The sequence below is a fragment of the Falco biarmicus genome, chromosome 10 (genome assembly GCF_023638135.1).
Source record: "Falco biarmicus isolate bFalBia1 chromosome 10, bFalBia1.pri, whole genome shotgun sequence".
Classification (NCBI taxonomy): Eukaryota; Metazoa; Chordata; class Aves; order Falconiformes; family Falconidae; genus Falco; species Falco biarmicus.
This window is the reverse complement of record NC_079297.1, coordinates 30,049,150-30,070,491: the sequence shown is the minus strand read 5'-3', so window position 1 is coordinate 30,070,491 and position 21,342 is coordinate 30,049,150. Positions and strand designations below refer to the sequence as shown.

General features: G+C 38.7%; 1 protein-coding gene across 7 annotated transcripts in view; it reads right to left on the bottom strand.

The window, feature by feature from the left end:
• Window positions 1–5,220: 5,220 nt before the first annotated feature.
• Window positions 5,221–21,342, bottom strand: part of TRIM66 (tripartite motif containing 66) — a 51,779-nt gene continuing 35,657 nt past the window's right edge. For 6 of the 7 annotated variants that reach the window (XM_056354538.1, XM_056354541.1, XM_056354540.1 and 3 more), the window contains 9 exons: window positions 19,507–19,779; window positions 19,081–19,303; window positions 15,817–15,877; window positions 14,926–15,100; window positions 13,869–14,161; window positions 12,209–12,332; window positions 10,607–10,681; window positions 9,324–9,476; window positions 5,221–8,739 (listed from right to left, as the gene is read on the bottom strand). In XM_056354538.1, coding sequence (XP_056210513.1) covers window positions 8,470–8,739; window positions 9,324–9,476; window positions 10,607–10,681; window positions 12,209–12,332; window positions 13,869–14,161; window positions 14,926–15,100; window positions 15,817–15,877; window positions 19,081–19,303; window positions 19,507–19,779 — 1,647 coding nt within the window. In that variant the 3' untranslated portion in view covers window positions 5,221–8,469. The remainder of the gene's footprint in view (window positions 8,740–9,323; window positions 9,477–10,606; window positions 10,682–12,208; window positions 12,333–13,868; window positions 14,162–14,925; window positions 15,101–15,816; window positions 15,878–19,080; window positions 19,304–19,506; window positions 19,780–21,342) is intronic. The other variant, XM_056354539.1, reaches the window with a different exon arrangement.

Here is a 21,342-nt window from a genome sequence, read left to right as displayed (position 1 = left end):
TGCTCAAAACAACTAAAATCATGCTGCAAAATCAGCAGAGGGAGCCAACTGCCTTGTTTTAGAAGCACCAACTCTGCCTGCTACCCTAGAGCCAGCCCAGCAGCCCGCCTGCCAGACCTTTACAGTGCTCCACCGCAGGGCGGTGGATCTCCAATCACCCGAGAGGAGCAGCTTCCCTCGCAGTCTCATTTGGTCTGTGGAACCTGAGCTTTGCTGCATCATTACAGTTTACTGACCCGTCCGGGACGAGGAACCTGAGAAAATACCTATTTGGTTGCAAAAGCTAACTGAGGGAGAAATAAAAAAAGTTATCTTCATCTCCCCCCACTCCTTTGCAACTGTGTAAGGATTTTTATCTTTTCACAGGAGCTGCAGAAGCAGCTTTGCTCACATCAGTGAGGGCAGTTACACATAAAATTTAACTTCTCTGATAAAACCAGCAATAACAATACTGCAATGCCATCCCCCATAATACCGCCCTTCTGTGTTTACTCACCTTTAATTCCTTTAAAGGAATTCTCATTGCCATATGATGAGATAGTGTAAAACTGGGGAGAAAGCAGCTAAATATCATGATGCTTTTTAAAAATCTGATCAGCAGTTTTGACAGGTAAAGTAATACGAACAAAAAAATCCGTGTCATTTTGGATATCTCTGGTTCCAGAACCAATTTTTTTCCCCCCACAGGAAGTATCAGAAAACACGTACAAGGTTAAAAGGCTCAGTCCTCCCACCCCCAGCTCAGAGAGCCTTTTCCTCGTGAGATCTGCTCCTCTTTGTTTCTTATCCTTCATAACGGTGAGTTTGAAAGCTAAACTACCTCTGAGTGACCTCAGTTAAATCAATCAGTCTTCAATGCATTTACACAGGTACTCTTGAGGGAACAATTTGATTAGCTAATCATTTAATTACAAATGGCTGAATTAATAATGTGGGAGAACTTAAAATGAGAAGGGCATTATAGGACTGATGGCTGGGAAGAGGTGAGGCAACCAATGTAAATTTATTTACAAGGTGAACATGTATTATTTTAGAAGCAGTAAAACTCAATAAATGCAGAATCAGACTCATTCTGCAGGTATCTTCCTTTCTCTACCCAGAGTAGCAGAAGGCTCAGTTCTGTAGCTATAAATACACTCAGATACTTACAGTATTTCCTAATTAGGACCAGTGAAAGGAGGGAAATTATATATATTCACCTACCATTAAATATCCTTCTGCTATATGAGTCATCTAGATAGCAGATGAAGGGTGTGCTGGAGCAATACTTTTCCCAGCTCAGGGGCTGAATGTCTCCAGGGTGGTCCCACCTCTCCAGCACGTGTCCACAGCAGGCTGCCTCTCCCCTGCCCCTGGGATTTCAGGCCCCACAGCACTGGGCTCAGGCTGGCATGATGCAACACAGCACAGCGCTAGCAGTCTGGGAAGAGCTTTGAACATGACGCAAGAGCTATGACCATGCAGTGAAACTGTCACTTCAGAAGATCATTGTGGTGATTCCTTCTCCAGCAGACTCATGCCAATCAGTAGTGCTGGCACTGCAGAGATTTTGGGAGTATTTAAAATGTCAAAAATACAGACTTTCATTGTTCTCATATAGTATGGAATACTACTTCTGGGGAGCCTTTACGAGATAAATTCTCTGGAGAAAATCCATCCTGTTTGCAATATCCCTGAGATAGCCTACTCAGCCAGAAATTATCATTACAGTATCCATATTGCCCAGGCTGCTGTGACTGCTCCCATGCTGTAAGGCAGCAGTAAATTTGCAGCAGTGCACTGAGCATTGCCCTGTTCCCCTTCACTTCCCCGTAGGCAAGAAAAGGTTTGTGTGATTCTCAGCACAGCTCCAGGAGTGGAGATGCTAACCTCAAACACCGTTTGCAGTACGTTGCCAGGGCCAAATCCTCTCCTCCATAATGAATGGTTTTAGCTGCACATCCCAAACCTGAAATGCCTCACAATACTTTCATCTAACACTGCTAGATGATAATCCTGCAACCAGGTCCAAGGACTATATTCAATTTCCATCTCTGCTGCTCACTTGTTCCATTAGCTTATCATGCTCTTTTTCACAGTTATAAATGAGAAATAGTTATAAGTAAATCACAAACACAGATCAGAGTCAGTTCACCAATGTTTCTAAAGCCCTCAGAAACTACAGGGGAAAAAGAAACAAAGGAGTGTCCAGTGTTTGCTTAAAGCACTGATTTTTTAAATGTTGTTTCCCATAAACTGAAGCCCACATGCATTTGTTAATATACTGCACTGCAGATGCCTGACCTATTTACAATTACGTGTAAAATGCAGCATAGAGTTTGAGTGGGATGTAAGGATTAACTCTGAATTGATTTTCACTTTATCTAAGCTCTATACTGTTTCTTTATTTATACTGTAGAATAAAATATCCTGTAAGGTTTTTGTTTAATTTCTGTGATTTACAGAACATTCTTGCATAGTCTGCTGGTTATATAGCTATCATCCCATTCTATTAATATTTTCATGATTAGAGATTAAGGGTGTTTTCCATTTGCTGTTTGGCTGCAGGAGAGAACTGCTTAGCTTGGCTCAGTGATCTGTAAATTCAGAAACGTTGCACTATGCACCACAGATTATGCAATATGTTATAGACATGTGCATAAACTGTTTCCCTGACTTAAATTTAGGTCTGTTTTAATGCTGTTGCTAGAAACATTGGAAGCGTAGTAAATTGCAAAAATGAAATTATTTATAGAATGAACACAATGACTTATAAATTACTGTATGATCCAGAAACTACTAGATAAAATATCCCACCATTCCAATACCCTAACTTTCCTACTACAACACAGTTTATCAGTTTTACTTTCAATGTCTGAAGATAGCACTGTTCTGCTGCTTTTTAACGATCGCTCTACGCTGACATTTGCTGGGCCCAGTAGAAAAAGAGATTAAGTTCTATGAGTTTCTACGAGCATAATTCAGCATTTGAAACACTATTAGGGCACTGTGTTTGTTCATTCAGCCAGTTCAGGCTGAAGTTCAGCCCAGTGCAGGCCGTCAGCACAAGACCTGGCAACCAGCTAAGACTATAAAGTCTATCCACAGGACCAAATCTCACCGTTCCAGAGGTACAATCCAAACATTAGCTCTGATTTGAATATTTTATGACGTTTTCACTGTGTATTTCCCATAAGACATCTCGTGACTTCCCTGTTCATCCCATACCTGCACTACATCAAGAAACTCCAGAAAGTCTACTGTAAACAGTGAAATAGCATCAACACATTTTCCTAGAGCAGGATATCATGGAATAATGAGCAAGTACTGAATTTATAAGAAATGTAAGAACCATTCCTGCTCTTACTAACTGCATCAGAAGCAAGAGTAGGCTAATTATTCAAGTATGTTTCATTTCCTGCTCAAATGTTAGTGTATAAAAATAGATTTATTTTTTTTTCCATCTAAAGTGAACTCATTACTATTAATGAGAAACATTGTCAAAAAGTCATTCTAGTGTGGCAAACAATCAGGGGTACCAGATAAGGGAAGAATGTTGGATTAAAGGACAGATATATCATCTCAGACCATCTAGGAACATAGCCTCTATGATATGCCTAAAATAACTAAGTGACACCTCTAACATCTGTACCAGAAACCTGGATTCCCTCACCAACTTTCACAACAAATTTAATAAGCATTGCCTCAGCATCAAACTGCCTCTGGAACACTTCTGTACTGACATAATTGTCCTAGGCACTACAATCAAGGTCAAGAATAGCAACTTACAAACTAACATCCACAGCACAACCGTAAATCAGTGTCGCTACTGCCATAAAACTGGTAACCATCTCTAACACTCTCCAAAAGCAGTAAAATACTCCCTGACCTTCAGACACTACCCTATTTGCTCTGGGAAAAACACATGCATGTCTTATCTCCTTAACCTAAAAAGGACTTTTCTACAGCGAAAATATACTGAGAGAGAGAATTTATAGGGAATCCATTTCAAATTACATCCTATGTAGGAAGAAGTTCTCTGAAAAGTATCTTTCAAGAACCTCTTTTCAGACACTTGGAATGAAAATGGAGCAAGTGGAGCTAGATATTTCACAACAGATTTAAATGCTGCAATTTCTCATCTCCACAGTAAAAATTCCCACCACAGTGAACACTTTTTACAATGAAGCCATCTAAATACCATGTTCCTACTGTTACATTTCCCAATATAAACTCCTATAAAAGTCTGCTTGGTAGACTAAATGCTCTCACGAAAACACACATAACTAGACAATAACATGAACTTTCATACACATTAAAAATAGGAATGGACAGTGGGGTAACATTTCTCAAAAAACAAACATTCCACCTATTACTTCTTGCTCCTGAACTACCATGACAGCTTCAAAAGATGTGCATTGTCCCTAGCCCACAATGACTGCCTATCTTTATTCTCCCTCAGATTATCACATTGATAAGCCAGAGAAACTCAGCTGGTACTTAGCTTTGAAGCCTATTGCCTGTATTTCACACCTGAAGGAATTGCATGCCCAGAACTTTTCCTACATTTTCCTTTTTATACAGTAAAAAAAGTTACCTCTATCTACAAATTCTCTCTTAATTATGTCTGAAGAGCAGCACAGCTGGAACCCTGAAAGAAGGATTCCTTACCCCTCAAGCCAGTAGGCTTCCAGGTCAGGATGCTGCTGCTGATAGTTTTATAGTCCCATAAACCAAACTGAGAGGAACTAATAATGATAGAAAAACACTTGCAGTGTCTGCTTGACTTTTTGCCAATAGAGCATTTCTGTTCTATTTTTTTGTAATTTTTTCCATAATTCTTCAATTTCTAGCATTTTCAATTTTAGAGTATCTTCTCTGGTGCCTTCTGATTAAAGGCACTACAATAGGTTTTTAAACTCATTAGTATAAGTGGTATGTTCCTTGGCACTTTAATGTATACACACATTTAAACTACAAATATTTTTTGTTACTTGTTCATGGCACGTTAATTCTCACTAATTTACATTAACTGAAAAATAATAAGGCAAAAGGTCTACCCGGTATTGAAAACTCCAGCACAAACAGAAAGATGATTTCTTGTGTTAGCATAGCTGCTTTTGTAACCATTCTGCTTTGCTATCAGTAGTTATCGACAACTTCGCTAATAAGTGTTAAATGATATTATATAATCCACATATTAAAAACAGATGTACTTAGAGCAAAAATTTCAGATTGATGTCCAAAAATAATTTCACGTATTTTATTGTTCAGCAAAGCACATTACACATATAAACATGCAGTCATTCAATAATCTGAATTGTTAAACACCTGTTTGTATAAACTCTAATGCCATTCTTCTGTAATGATACTGGAAAAAGTATGTCTTTGAAATTTCTGTAGGGGAATGAAAGTCAAATTTGTAGCTGTCATTTCTTCTTCAAAAGACCTATTACTCAAGTGTAATTAATCTCTTTTCCAACTACTTCAGCACATTTTCCATTCTACATGTAACCCATTACCAAAAACAAAAGGAAAAATTGTACCCTTGGTTGCATTTGCATGAGCCTAGCACATTCGCGGAGGTTTCCACAGTGTTCCTGGCATTCATTTCTGCTACACTTATTTCCAGCGGAAAACTTCAGGGATTCCTTCTTGCTTCCTTTCCTACACATTCTGGATTGTGAAACAGGCTGTGTGATAGAAGAAAAAGTAACTACGTAACTTATTGCTTCTCTTTTGGACCACATGGGCTGTTAGATTTTGGAATAGAGACCCTTCCTTCCATACCTGTCAGTGCCGTTACCAGTGTGCAATTGGACTTCAACAGAGTAAACGCCCCAAGAATTTACGGGCCCTGGTAGTATGGTGTCCAGCAGCGGGAACAGCATAAGCCAGCAACTTTAAGGCAACATCAGAGATGGAGAACGTTGTTCTTATGACATGCAATGTATTGTGAAGTTCCTGACCCACAGATTTATGTTTGAAAGTATGGGAAGTCGTACATATGAGTTCAGGTTTGTTCTGTTCACCAACATGACATGACGTTTACAAGTATTTTTTTTAACTGTTACTATCTCTTACTGAAGTAATCAAAAAAACAAAGTTAGCCTTAAGAGTGCTCAGCTCAGAGTCCTGCCAGCACACATGCAAAGGGTATCTTCTATATGATGACGAAGTGGTATGCTTCTATTTTTAATAAAGGTATAATATTTTTTATATTCAGCTTCAGCTGGATAAATTTTACTAAAACACGTGTTCTCCAAAACTAATGGTACAGTTAACAAACTTACAGCCTTCAAGAAATAAAAGCAGGCTCTTGTTGACTGTGCTTTTCCAGGAAAAGAGAAAGCTGTCAATAGCCTCTCCCAGTTCTCCCTCAGTTGTCCCTAGATGAAGGCTATACAGCATATAATTTTTGTGCTATTAATGGTAAAAGGTAGGTCTTTGGTGGAGGAATTATTTACCAACTGAGAAAAGATGATACCTGTAGCACAGATAAGGGTGATTAATTCAGTTACAAACCTGCACTCACTTCCCTGTGCCAAGACACTTACTGTTTTGAAAACAGGAGTCTGACAGAAAGCACACACATAGGAATTCACATATAGAAAATGTAAAGGCTGTCCCTTCATCTCACAGTTTTCCAGTCAGTTTATAACATCCAGATTTTCATTTCTTCAAAGAAAACATTAGCTCCCTACCAAGTTAATGGAAAACAGTAAGTCACATAGATAGTAGAATATAACATTCACATCTTATTATTTTGTATATAAACTTTTACTTTAAAGTGTTATCTAAAATACCATACATGGTTACCAGACCAAATAGCCCATATAAACTATGCTGAAAATATCATCTTTATTTACAGGAACCAAATTAAAATGAACTGTGTTTGAGATCTGCAACAACCCTTCTCCCAGAACCAGACCACAGCCCAGCTTCACACTGCTGGGCAGAGATCTAAGGAGGAAGATGCCCCTCACACACACAAAGAAATCATTGGCCATGCAAAGATATGGCTCAGCTGCTTCTCAAAGGGGTGGGAAGCAGCTTGCAAACCATAACTCTCTGACCAGGTGTCAAATCTTGTTACCTTTCCCACCCTTCAGGCTTTACAATTACATGCTACTCTTTGTTCAAGTGAACTCTATAATTGCTCTTCCAGCCCTTGGTGGTGTTCTGCCAACACACTATAGAATTTAGCAAAAAACCCCCACCAAACTCAAAAAAAACCCTTAGACATCCTTTCATTCTGTTTGAGCTTCTCTATATACACATTTTCATCACCTTCTAGCACTGTTGGTAATCACAACTACAAAAAATATGCAGACAAAATCAAGAATATATGATGTTATTTTATAGGCACTTCTACAACCATGTAATTTGCTTCATAGTTAATTTACTGAACTCCAATATCTGCTTTAAAGAAAAACAGCTGGCTTGGGTTGTATAAAAATGCTACCTTTGAGACCCAAGAAATCCCACACTGCTTTTCTGAGCATGAATTAGATACCAGAAGAATCATTCCTTGTAAACAGAGCATCCAGTATGCACTCAGAAACAGTTCACACAGAGCCCTAGTATTAGCACTATTAGCACCTGTTCTTTTGTGATTTAATGAAAAGGCTCTGCTTCAAAAGAAACAGCTAATCAGATAATCACATTAGACTGTATCTCATAGGCCTCGAGCAGTCAAACTCCCAGAAAAATCATTGAATAAAACAATACGATTACAGCTTTTATGATTCCACATTGTATTTATCACGAAGTATGGCCAACATTCACATTGAGGTTGCAAGATTATTATATGGTTACCTGTGCCCTATAAAACAGAGATGTCATGTTGAACAGATTATTAAATGGTACTGCAGTATTACATATTATTTTCATGTTACTTCTATTATTAATCATTATTACCTATCACCAAAACATTAGTACTTCAGTGTAAACCCTGCAAAACATATACATGATTTAACAGATTGAATATTGACAGATTCAAATACTTCATATCTGTTATCTATCCACAAGATCTAGAAATAAGGCATATGGTCAGCAGATTAGGAGAGTTTAAATAAACAGCCCGAGTGCTTTGCTTTCATCCCACACACCTTAACTCTGTCAGTTATGCTGCTGGATTCCTCATAGCAAATCTCGTATCTTGAGGAGGTCATACCTGAGGAAGGCTATTAGCTGCTTGAAACATCATTCTTTTAGTTTTTTCACTTTCCTGTGTATAAAGGAAACAAACAGTGAATAGCTAGAGGGCTTAGTCTGTTTAAAAATCTTGACAGAGTTTTCTGCTGTGAAGATAACTGTGTGGCCTGAGAGACTTCATTTGTTCATGCTCACATTTATACACAACTGACTTTATTCCACTCAGAGGTTCTTGATAAAAAATTGTAGAACTGATCACATATCCGTGATGGAAGCTTGACAGTTTTCCCACACAGCCCTGTCAAAACTTTCCATCAGTAGCTGTAAACAGAATTAGCAGGGTGGCCACTTAGCAACCAAATGCTTTTGCTTTTGCAATCTTACTGCATGGCGCCGTCTCCTTTTAGGCTGAATGCACTCCTGTCCATATGACGGCCACTGAAAATCTTGGGTCAGCATTTTGCTATTCTGACTCTCTACTTCTTCAGAATCAGAGTCTTCTTGTTGCATTGAAGGAAAATGCCTATCTGGATATATCTCCTTCAGTTTGCCCTCAAAGAATGCATTTAGGCATCGCCCAGCCTCAGCAACCTCTGAATCGGGCTGTAAGAGAACAAATAACCCTTCAGTGTTACTGCACACAGAAATCAAGGATCAAAACCAAATAACTAACCTACCCTAATGTCTCAGCTTGGTTCTATCTGCTACATCTCCATTAGTCTCCTGCACACCTTCTACAGCCCGTTTAGTCCCTCTGCATTTACAATGTAAGTAAAAACCAGATGCTGCTATTAAGGAACACATTTCTGCACCTGAGATGTGCAGTGAACTAGAAAGAATAGCAGTCATCACTGCTTAGGAATTTCTATGCACCTGAATTTTCCCTAGCTATTTTACTGGCTGTGACTGGCTTCTCACAGAAAATTCAGCATCATTACAAAAAGTTGTCCATAAGACATCCCTCTTTAATCTTAGATCCGTATGTGTCTCAAGTTCTCAGACTCATATATATCTCCATTTCTGTCATTTAAAAAAATAGAATTTCCAAAATGTAAAACTGATTGATACTTCCATTTATCCCAATCCTATATCTGATGTCAATGGAATCAATAGTTACACCACTGTGACAGCTTGAAAAAGCAACCCTCTGGTTTTTATCTGCCCACCCAGGCATATTAGAAACCTACATAATTGAACTTTGCACAGTTCCAAAACATGAGACGCACGTCAGTCACAAGTTCCTCAGGTGCAGAATAGTGGGACTTGTCCTTTTTTAGCAGCTTGTTTCGTATGATTGACAAATCCATTGGCCTTTTGATGATCTGATAATAATGCCGAGCCTGCAATAAGAATAAAATTTAGGTATTTAACCTTTCTAATTAAAACATTTTGTCTCCAGTGACTCCAATGACACTGCAGAGGATTCCTTGCATCAAGGAAGAAAGCTCTAGTCTTTTGGTGCTACACTTGCACATCATCTTCCTGGGTACTTTTTGGTTAGATTAAAAACATAGTTCCTTGCAAGATTGATCTTAAAAATAGCACACTTCAGTGACTGCTCTGCTATTTGCACTTTCCAAAGTTTATCCCCAGATATAAATGTTGCCATTTAACCATGATCAATAATATATGTAACATTGACAATTAGCTAACATGTCCCCCAAGCAGTTATAAAAATAATGCGCTGAGATACTGGCAGCTGATACTGTGGGAAGTATGCCAAGAGTGACTAAAAATATGCTACTATGCACTCCTTTTAAAGTTCAGCAAGTCATTTTCAATGGGCACCAGCTACCAGGATATCCCACTCCTTAAATCTCTCTGGGTCAAAACCTGCCTGTTAGGTAATGCGTTCCAGAAATTAATTGCAAGCCTTTCTTAGGTGTAATGTTTTTTATATTGTTATTTGGACTATTCCTTCACATAAACTCTTTTTTTCTCTCATTTTCCTCCTCCAACTTCTTTCACATTATGTTCTATCATTACAATAGCGTAAGTGTACATCTTCCTTAAAATAGCCAGTTAATATTGCAAATGTTGAGTACCTGGATGAAACAAAAGTCTCTACATCTTCCCCTGAACACAGTCACATGACCACCTTTGTGCAAAACACCAGAAAAGAGGGAGTCCAGGGTCATTTCTGAAGCAGGCCTTTCTCTTAGCAGTGCAACATTCTCCATGTATGCACAGCAAGTCAACTTTCTTAATCACTGGAACCCCTCACATACCTTTAGTATCCTACCAGCATCTTAAATCGGCACTCAAACCTGGCCTGAGAACACTTTCACCTGCCTCCAACCTGGCACCTTCAAAGCACTTTCAAGAGGGAAACATCTACCCTTCCCTAGGAATCAATGCTGTTCAGAAAAAAAAGCTAACAAATATCTTTCAAGAAGACAAAGGAAAAACTCATGGCGTATGCCGGAGTATTCTTTGGATTCCCTCTGACCCATGCATGTGAAGTACTTACCAGGGGGCTGACGGGTTCGTGGAACGGGAGGCTCATACTGCTGCAGAACAAGGAAAGCACCAGCTTTTCACACTTCTGTAGAAGCCAAATGTGAAATACATTTTAATTCCAAACAAGTGAGTTTCATTCTTGCCATTAGTAAATCAATCATACTAAAACAAGGGGAGTTTTCATGAAGTCTGTGCATTTGTGATGCAAAATGCCACACTTCACTCTAACTTGGAGGATGTTTTGCTTCACAGCATTTTTATAGTTTTGAAAGTGAGGATAGTCAAGAAATGCTATAAAAAAACCCGTTATGTAAAAATGTTTGTATGTATGTATCTTTCCTGAAAACTCTTGGGAACTCATCACTATCACTGTTTCCTTTCTGCACTCCAGATATATTCCTTGGCTCTTGACTAAAACAACATCAGCAACAGTGTGGAAACAGTTTCAATGGAAAATGTTTCCACTGCTCATATCCATTCATGCAAATGGACGTAAGTTATGCAGTTGGTAGTACTATGTGAAAACAGTTCACTTTAATTATTGTTAACCTGTAAAATACTTACAGTAGTCTTTGCTTTTTTTCACTGATGCAAAAAAATGCACTACAAAAACATAAGCCATGTTTGCTCTCAAGCGATGGAATTTCTAATCAACTCAATTTTCTAAACAGAACTTTCCTAATCAAGTCCCAGATCCCAGCTATTTCTGGCCAGTTGTACCCAATCCCATAGAAACAGGGATCACATCGATGTCAAGAAGTTATGTCAAGTTCTTTACGGACAGAATAGCCTCAGGCCTGGAAGCAGCATCGATGCATTTGGGCAGCGCTGTGGCTGTGCTCACAGGCCTTGCCCAGGGGCATTGCCGCTGCCTTTATGTATGGAGCCCAGACTAGCCGAGAGCCTTTTCTAGGCTTCACTTGTGCAGGGCCAGCTCAGCACTGCACTCAGCTGTGCAGACTTAGCCTCCCTGTCCAGCTGTGACCAATACATAGAAGACTTTTATTTGGAACTCGTGGCTTCTGAGTACCAAGTGGACTTTAAGAAAAGGCATTTTTTTCATGGGATATTTCATAGCGAAAAGTGGTCATGGGGATGTAAAGAGATAAGCTTTCATCTAGGCTGGGCCTAAATGTCATCTTCAAGGGGATTAATGGTATATATGAAGACCATATGATGATTTCAATCCAACTGAAAGTCAAAGTGTCTACATCACAAAAATGACATTGCAACCGGCCTAATTAGATGTCTGAGAAGGTGCCAAGTCTTAAAGGAAAAAGACTGAGTGGCAGAAAGCCAGGCAAAGTCAACGTATGGAAGCTTCCTCTGCTGCTGAGTGTGACTTCCCCGTTCAAAGGAGAAAGGAATCCCAAATCTGCCCGTGTTATCTTTCTATAACATGACACTAATTTTAAAATTGAAAAGCAATAGCAATGTCTAGACAAAAGAGAATGGTATGACTGAATACTAACAATGCTTTTGTTGTATTTACTACTCTCCGAAATATTCCGGTAGCAACCAAGTCAGAACAGTTGTCTTTCCAATGAAGAGGCAAAGCCTCATGCTGATACCCTGTCCTTTTCTAAACAGTACAATATATAGTTATTCCCACCTTCTGGTCATAGCCATCAAGACCATATTGTGCATTATAGCTGTGGCTGTAGCGTGTGTTTTCACAGTCATATTCTACCTCTGGCTTCACTGGATTACGGCAAAGTGTGCACACCCATTCTCCCCTGCAAAACAAAAACCCAAAACCTTGAGTCAAATTTTGTCAGCCACCTTGTCAAATAACAAACCTCAGGAAGCACTGTATTTGAAAAGTTTAATCCTTAACTAGTATTACAATATCAGGCAATCTGAAGCCCATTGTACTACATGTTCTTCAAGAGATTTCAATTGAATTAGAAGTGTAATAATTTCAGATTCTTCCCATTGCACTCTTTCAGTCACATAGGAAAAAAAGACAACAAAATACTAAGTGTTTGAAATCATGAACCAGCAGTGTGTGCAGCTGCATTGATTCAAGTGCTGGTTTTTTAATACAAAAAAAAATAAGGAAAAATAGCCAACAGTTGGGTCACATGACAAAACCAGATCCATTTGATAGTTGATATCTTTGCTTTCAATTGATATGCCAACTGACATATTTATCTAATAAATCAACATTATCAGAAATGGTCATAATGTGTGCTAGTACACAGGTTTCAAAACCAAACAGTCATAATTCTGCATGGGTATGAGTATCCTTCCTAGTAGATCCATTTTCAGAAACCTCTTGAAGAATTTCATGAAGGCAGTGATGTAACTTCTGCAACATTAGGGCCTGAGTAACTATAGATGGATGTATATTAAATAACTACAAATACAGAAATTTAGTTAAGGGAATTAATTTACTTCATTAGAATTTAACTTTGCCTAGGAAGTTTATTTTAAAAGGAAAACTTTGTTTTCACATTTTTTTGAAACTAGAAGTTTAATAATGACTTAGTTATTACAGGAAAAAGTGAAAAGCCAAGAGATGGAAATTCCTGCTTTTTGAACAGAAAGAACAAACCAGAATCTCCAAACAAATACTTCACAATGTATTTTTCTCAGCTGAGACAGTTATTTGGGCTTGGCACAAATGGAGTAGCCTCTGGTCCTACCTGGTAATAATTTGTAACAGAATTATATACCACCAGTAGTGCACATTATTCACCCTCACTTTTAAAGTTTGGTGTATGGACATGTACCTAATTCTGGCTTTGTCATGTACAATTGATCTGTGACAAGTTGTTAAGGAATGTAAGCCTTAGGGAAACCAACATCCTAAACAACTCCAGAAAAGCTCCAATAATCCTAAATTTCCCGTAAAACTGGCTAGAAAACTGAATAGGAACTCACTGATTGCCCTTCCCTTGTGCTAGTCACTGTTCTGGCAGAGAAGAGCTGACATCTACACCACAGTTGTTACATGAGAGTTAGGATTTTGTTTTCCTCCAGTAAGTTTGAAGAATGTTTTAAAGCTCAGGTCTGTCACCTCCTTTGTTGTGCTGGCCAGCTAACTGCAGAAAGGGCATACATGGCTGGAAACAGTTCTTGTTAATAATTCATCTAGTCCTAGTGTGTAAGACAATTCTGCCCTTTGCAAGAAAAGTAACAAAAAAGGCAAGTGAGAGATACTGTCCTTGTCCTGGCATAAGGTTGACACGTACATCCCTGAGGATATATTCTACCCCAAGGCAACGAGCAGAAACTGAACACATTAGTGAAATGCCATACATACTCACACTGGAAAGCTGAGCAGGGCTGGAACATGGCAGGAGAGGTGGAAGACCTTGGGGCAGTGATCACAGCACAATAGTTCTCCTCCATTAAGACACACAGCACAGAAATCCTCATTTTCAATTGGACTGACTTCCTGAGTAACTGGAGTTTTTTTCATGATGGAGATGCCATTGCTGAGCTTCTGATCAACAGACAGAGATTCTGTCTGTCCTGCAGCCTGGGACATGTGAAATTTTCTGTCCTCTGAGTTCTCATCTTTGGACTTCAGTCCTTCAAGTGGACTGTCTTTATTTATCTTGAAAGAAGAAAAATCTGGGATCACACAACCAACATTTTCACATATATAAGCATATAACAGCAGTGGTTATCTGCAGACAAAATGGTTTCTCTGCAGCAGACTCTACTGGACAGGGCACTGGGGTTCAGCAGGCCCACACTCATCTCAATGCCTGCCACTGGCTGGCCAGGTCACCTTGACTGAGTCATTTCCTCCACATCCCGCAATGTAACAGCACTGTGAGAGAGCTGTACAGACCTCATGTCACAGATGACAGAAACAAGGTATCTTATTTGCCAATTTTACAGTAAACAGCTTAAAAAAAAAAAAAGGGTCTACTTTTTTGTTCCCATTAGAAATTCCCATCTCCTTCTGTGGAAAGAAGTTCATACTCAAGACTCCAACAAAGCAACAGAATACAAAGCTTTTAAAAACCTATTACACTGATTTCTGGAATTGGTTCCTATCATTCAAATATACATTTGGGTCAGTTTTAAGCTATTTATCCTGTATTTGTAATTAGACAGATGAGCCAGGTTGTTTGCTACAATATCAAAACACTACAGCTATCCAAAGACAGACCTCAGAAATGGAAATGTCAGGGAGCTACACAACAAACTAAAAGCTGCATTCTCTATTACTTCAACCTATCACAGAAGTGTCTGAGGGTGAAATGAATCAATAGGCTTGTTTAGTGTATAATAACTTCCAGAAACTGTGGGTACAAACCAGTGGGAATAAAGGTGAGAAAGCAGGTAAAGCCTCAAGGAAATTCTACTCACCTGTATAGACATACTTGAAGATTGGGTCCCACATTCAATTATCAGGAGGAAATCACCCTTCTGCTCATTGTCCTGTGGCTGGAGCTTAAACACTGGGAGCTCCCCCACTTCTGATGTACATATTTTCAGACGTTCCAGTCGCACATAGGGGATCTTCTGCTCCTTACTGCTAGCTCTACAATCAACATGACAGGTGGTTAAATTCAGTCATATTCCACGAAATTGTCCTCCCTACTCAGGTTCAATGTTTTTCATGCACTATTGTTTGTGCTCCTTTTCCATTGTAACTGTGACTTTGCTGGCTAAATGCTAAAAATCTGGACATTTTTTCACATGCTGATTCTTTAAGAAATGTGAATGCCATCACTTTAAATTAATCCTATGTGTAAATGCAATACTAACTTCTGTGCCAAAAATTTGCCCAGCAAACTATATTTTTGTATTAATTATTCCAATTTAAGTCAAGCTTGATACTTTTCAGTGTGGCTGGCTTCAAGCAGGAATGCAACACGTCATCAATTTTACTGTAAAATATTATCACAGCAGTAGCTGAAAACAAAATTTTACAAAATTGTGGAGATAATGTTAATCCTGTTCCATTATATTTTTTAGGTTTAACTGGGGCTAAGCAGTTTCTAATTGTTTAAGTGAGATAAGTTTGCAAGTATTTATTCATTCTAGAAAATTACACAGAATAACAGAAATACATGAACTTCTTTTAAATCATTGTTTTCAAGTTTAAAAGAATACTTTACAACTTTCAGAATTACTATCTATAAGGAATCTTGCATTCTTTTTAAGTTCCCCATTATCATTAAGTATGATAAATTTTCTAAATACATGCATAAAATGTCATGGCCAGTGCTTTTGTATAAAAAAAGACTCTGTTACCTGACATTCTGATTGCTTTTCATATCCATTTCAAAATGTTCCTTTTCACAGTTATTGGAATCTGGAACAGAAGATAAGAAAATGAATAAAATATTTATAATATCAGAGTCAGATTAGGGTAGAAAGCACTTCAATATTCATGTACTTCTGACTGGTGTTTAATATGATATCATACGCAAATTATGGAATCATTTCATCTATATGTATAGAAAACGTGCATATTATTTTCTATTCTGGGACATAGTCTTTTTTCTTTCTCTTTGCTTTTAACCACAGCTTCTGTACTGAATATGGGAGCCTTTCCAAAATATTTTGTTGAAATGGTTACATTTCCAGGGATGGGTTACATTCCCAGCCATGCCACATTCATAGATATACAGGAAACAACATTAAGTAATTCTCTTTGCTATACATCCTTCACTTGAGAAAAACAAACCTACTGAGGTCTCAACCCCTGAGATTCAGAAAGTCTCTGCAGTCTCCTGCTCCATGCGAAGAAGCTTCTGGATAATCCTAGTTACTTGAAAACAGGAAGAAAATTGTGTCTCCCGTCTGCCATTGAGGGATGAAAGCTACACTGTATGATTCCTTTCTCCAATATATGTAAGATATTAACATACAAATTCAAAACTATCTGTTATATAAGCATGCAAGGAACTGTAGCTCTTGACTGATACTAGACACAAGAGTAACAAAACAACTTTGGAGAGTTGGGATGGAGTAGAGATGAATGTCCCAGTGGATGTCCTCATAAATACCAGTCCACCAACAGATTTCAAGGTAATTCCTTGTTAGCAAATAGTTTGACATAGACAAATTTTTAGTATTAACAAGAAAACAAACCAAATGTGATGGCTATCTGGAGATAGGCAAGTGCCTGGAAAACAGGCTTTTTTAAAGAAAATCTCACTCAGGTCAATGGCACTTAGCCCATGGCTTGAAAGCAATGTGCCTTTAAGATACTCCCTAGCTCCCAGCCACAGGAAAGACAATACAGTCAAGACTGACAAGGATAGATGCATTTCACATCACTCCTAAAGTGTTATTCACTTGTGATTGTTGCTCAGGTGAAGGGTGGCAGTCCTGGCTCTGGACAGAATTACTAAAGGGTGACTGCACACTGAGCTAAGGAGCAAACCTCACTGCACACTGTCAAACCAGAGGATGTTCCACTGGTTCTGGGTTCCTAATATTAACCAACATTTCCATCAGCAACTTGGCTCATGAAATAGTAGTACCTATAAAAACTGCAGAAAACACCAAACCAGAGGGGTTGCAATCACTGTGGAGAATGTTTACAATTTAAAAATTATCTTAATACATAATCGATAAAAATTCTAAATCATGAAGACTGAACGGAGATAACTGTAAGTATTATGCTTCTGAAGGATGAGATGAATGTAATCACAAAGGAAAATAACTGACTAGGGAACTGTTCTGTAGAAGGAACTAAGAGCAAATGAGGGCCGTTCACTACACGTGAGTCAACCACGCAATGCTGCTGCTGAAAAAAAAAGGCACATGGCATCCTGCAGCGTGTTACCAGCAGTGAGGAAGGTAAAACACGGGAAGCTGATACCCTGTCTCTGCATGGCACCCCAGAGGCCTCAGCTGCATCGCTGAGTTTGGCTGTGGGCAGCGCTCCTTAATTGTAGAGAACCCAGAATAGTGCAGCAGGAAAGAGATGGGTTTTAAAAAAATCACAATCCTGACCCATGAGGAGAGCCTGAAACCACCCGATTTGTTTAGTCTAGGAAGGAGAAGGGGAGGGGAGGGTGTTTATGCAAGCCATGACAAGAAGAAAAGTGGCTGTAAGAAGGAAAATGATGAAATGATGTACAATTTTTACCACATCCCTTTGGGGCTAGGATAAGAAGTATTTTGTTGCAAATTAAGCTGAAATGTTTAGATCTGATATTAGAAAAGGATGAGTCATTGGAGATACATACCAGAAGCAGTGGGGTTTGGCAGCACAGCGCTGCTGAAGCCAGTAAGCACTGCCGAGAGTCACTAGCAGAGCTAACATTGACTTTGCAACAGAGTTAATCTCTCACTGGTGCACATTCCACATGGTAACTACCTCCTCAGGTCTCCCCTCACTGCAGGCTCCGGACAGTGAGAGCCGGATGGGAATTGCTCTCTCCTGACCCTTCCTTGTGAAAAGGCAGCAGCACTGAATTCAACCCTCACCTTTCCATCCTCTTGCACAACAGGACTTGTGCTTCGCACAGAGCAAATCTGTAGCATCTGTTACAGATTGTGAGATTCTGTATGTTGGGGCAGCTTTCTGTGTGCAGTTTCACATGACCCAAACCAGGTCCTACAAAGCTGCTCCTCTCAGAGACAATTCAGCCTGACGGAGGCACAGCTCTTTAGGGGTGCGCCTGATTCTTACAACTCACATAAATGACTGTGGCATAAGTGTCACAATTTGGCATAGTACATGCAAGAAAAGACAAATATATTTTCGTGGCTCACTGAGCTAGGCCTCCTTTGTACTAATTAGAATTCTCTGAATAAAAATACAGCACAGAGATAGAAATATTAATTCATCTTTTACAGAGAAAAGCAGCCAAATGTTGGCATAAGTCACAGGATAACAGCTTGATCCTGCAATCCCTTGCTTGCATGAATAGTCCCATTGACTTTTAGAGTTTGCAGGAATGAGGCTTTACAGTGTAGCACAAGGATGCTGGCAATTTGCCCTTGAAAAGAGTTAAGTAAGGTCTAATTCTCCATTAAGGCTGAAGAAATAGGCCTTGGCTGAAGGGAACGTTCCACTGTAGACAGAGCCAAGCAAAATAACATACTGTGCAATATATTAACCTAACAAAAATTTGCTATGCTTACTAATGTGAAGGACTTAGCAGAAAGCACATCACATTTTGGATTATTTTTTTTTTTAAATTTAATTTGGACTCTTCAAACCAGCTTTTCAATAGTCATAACTGCAGGTCTCATTAACAGGAGTGCTTCTAAGAGAACTGATACTCCAGGTACTTCACACAGACATGCTCTTTTCTGGTTCATAGATAAAGGATGTTACAAATTCAAGGCATATAATTTCCATGTTTTTCCTCCACAAATGAGAACAAACACACTTCTCCATTGGATTAAGTACTCTGATAATATTTGAAGCTTGCTGAGACGCACATTGATATGTAAGTACATTAAGAAACACACTGCTTTGCGTGCTTGCAATGCACAGTGCTAAGAAGGAAAGAAAAACCAGAAACCTAAAAGAAATAATGAAAAGCCTGTTACCTTCTTTGCTTCTAAGTTGACTCATTCTGGCATTCATGGGCAGGAACGAATTGTTGCTGAGCATTTCAGAAGTGCAATGTTGAGACTTTTTGATCGAAAGATTAATAGGTTCTTCCAGGACTTTTTGCATAGAAAGAGTTAGTTCATTAACTACATCTTGCCCAGCTGTAGCCAAGCTGTTTTCTAGAGGATGATCTACAGTATTGAAGTCTTCATTTTCCAGCTTCGGGGGGGGGGGAAAAATAATCAAATTTCATTATTAGTTTTCTTTTTTCCATCTTAATGAAATAATCTGTAATCAGTCTTCAAACACCAGATAAGGAAAACTTTGTTTATAGAAGTAGCTGCCTTTGACTGACTAACAATAACACGCGCTATCAATGAAAGTGGGCTCCCTTTCAGTAGAGGAGTTTGAGTGATTCCTACCTTGCACTTAGTGCTGCCCTGGAGTGCATCACCTGGTGCAAGACCAGCAGCAGCCCCAGGGCTCAGGTCGCTTGGAGCTCTGCCCAATGCCAAGTTGTAACTGGGCACCGACTCTGCTGAAGTATCACAGTCACAAAGGGTGTTTGGGGATGGGACAAGTGTTACAGCAGCTGCACCTTGCATTTGTGGATCAGCTGTGCTAGATAACCTTGTTGCAGGTAATTCCATTTCTAAACCGTTTGAAAAGCCCACAATGCTTAAGGATGCCAAACCCTGGGAAAAGCAAAAAGAAGAAAAAAAACAAACAGCAGGATGTTAACTTTTCAGCAGCAAAATACTACTATTCTTTCTATAATGGATTAAATACTCTGTTTCAGCTGTACATAATCAACAGTTGTGTCATATAGGCTTGAAAATATCAGTTGTAATCTTACACTATTTCCAAGAGCTTTAGATTTTCCACCATTCAAACTGAAAACTGGAAAAGGAGATACCTACATTAATTTTCCATGATCTACAAAATATTTCTTCCTTTGATCAGTCCAAGGGATTCTGATTTTTAACTCCTACAATGAATGGGAAATCTAATTACGTAGAACATTGTACTAAATCAAGCTTTGATATAAACCCTACTAGCTTCTGTTACGTTATTCCAGAAGAACTAAGATTCAGATCAGAAATTTTACCATTTTATTCAAAAATCATCAGAACACTTTATTCAGAAAGAAGATTTCGAAGAAATAAGTTTTAAATCTGACATAGGTAGATAGAAATATTGTTACTGTTAATGATGCTGAAAACTTTATGCTAGTTAGTGAGTCTGTCACATTAAAACCTAAGTCATTTGCCCTTTAAATATCACAGTGTAAATCCAGAAGCATCCTACATGTACATCAGGAAAGGAAGTACATGTCTAGTTCCCAAAGAAAGGGAATACTTACTGAAGTCTCTGAAATTGTTTTAGCAACATGCATTTTCCACTGAGCCATGATTTGTCACTGTCAAACCATAGAAATACTGTTACACAAAACAAAGCAAATCCACCCACGTAGGTGACTTCTTTAAGCTGCCTTACATCCAGGAATGTGTCACTGTAGTGAAATTAGGATCTTCTAGCATCCATACGAAGCAAATATAAACAGTCTTAAAAGTATGCAGATCTGTGTCATTTGATTATTTAATTTTCCATTTATTTTATCATAGTTCACTGGTGTTTCACCTTAATAATTGACTGAATAAATCCTTTACATCTGACTATAATATAATAAGTAGCACTCATTGTAATATAAACCAAGACAAAAGAAATGTGTTGATTGCATCTGAATTGGTAATTAGAGTTTTATTTCATTGTTGTACTTATTTTTATGCTAGGGACCTGTGACAGAAGTGAATCTGAGACAGGACCCATTTTCTAGGTTTAATTAGTATTTTTCTCAACTGTCACTCTATTTTGGATTTTGATACTTTGTCCATCTTAATCTAATAGTGGTAAAGACAGTAGCCTAGATTGAGCTCCAGTTGTGCCTGTATAAATCCTACATAATGCCAGAGAAATCAGTCTTGAATTCCTCTGCTTGCCATGTGTATCACCTATGTGCTAAGAGAACACTCTGCCCACAGACAATAATTTCCACCTAAGGAAGTAATTTCATTTCCATTTTTTAATTCGCAATAGATAGTACAGTAGGAGCTTTGCATGGACAGTGACCACTTATATCAAATGAGACAAAATAGCCTGCATTTGAGACAGAAAAATGGCAGCTCTTCTGCAGTGCTAGGGAAGGGTTGTGCCATTTTACCACACAATGCTCTAGTAAGCCTGTTTGAAGAGTCCTT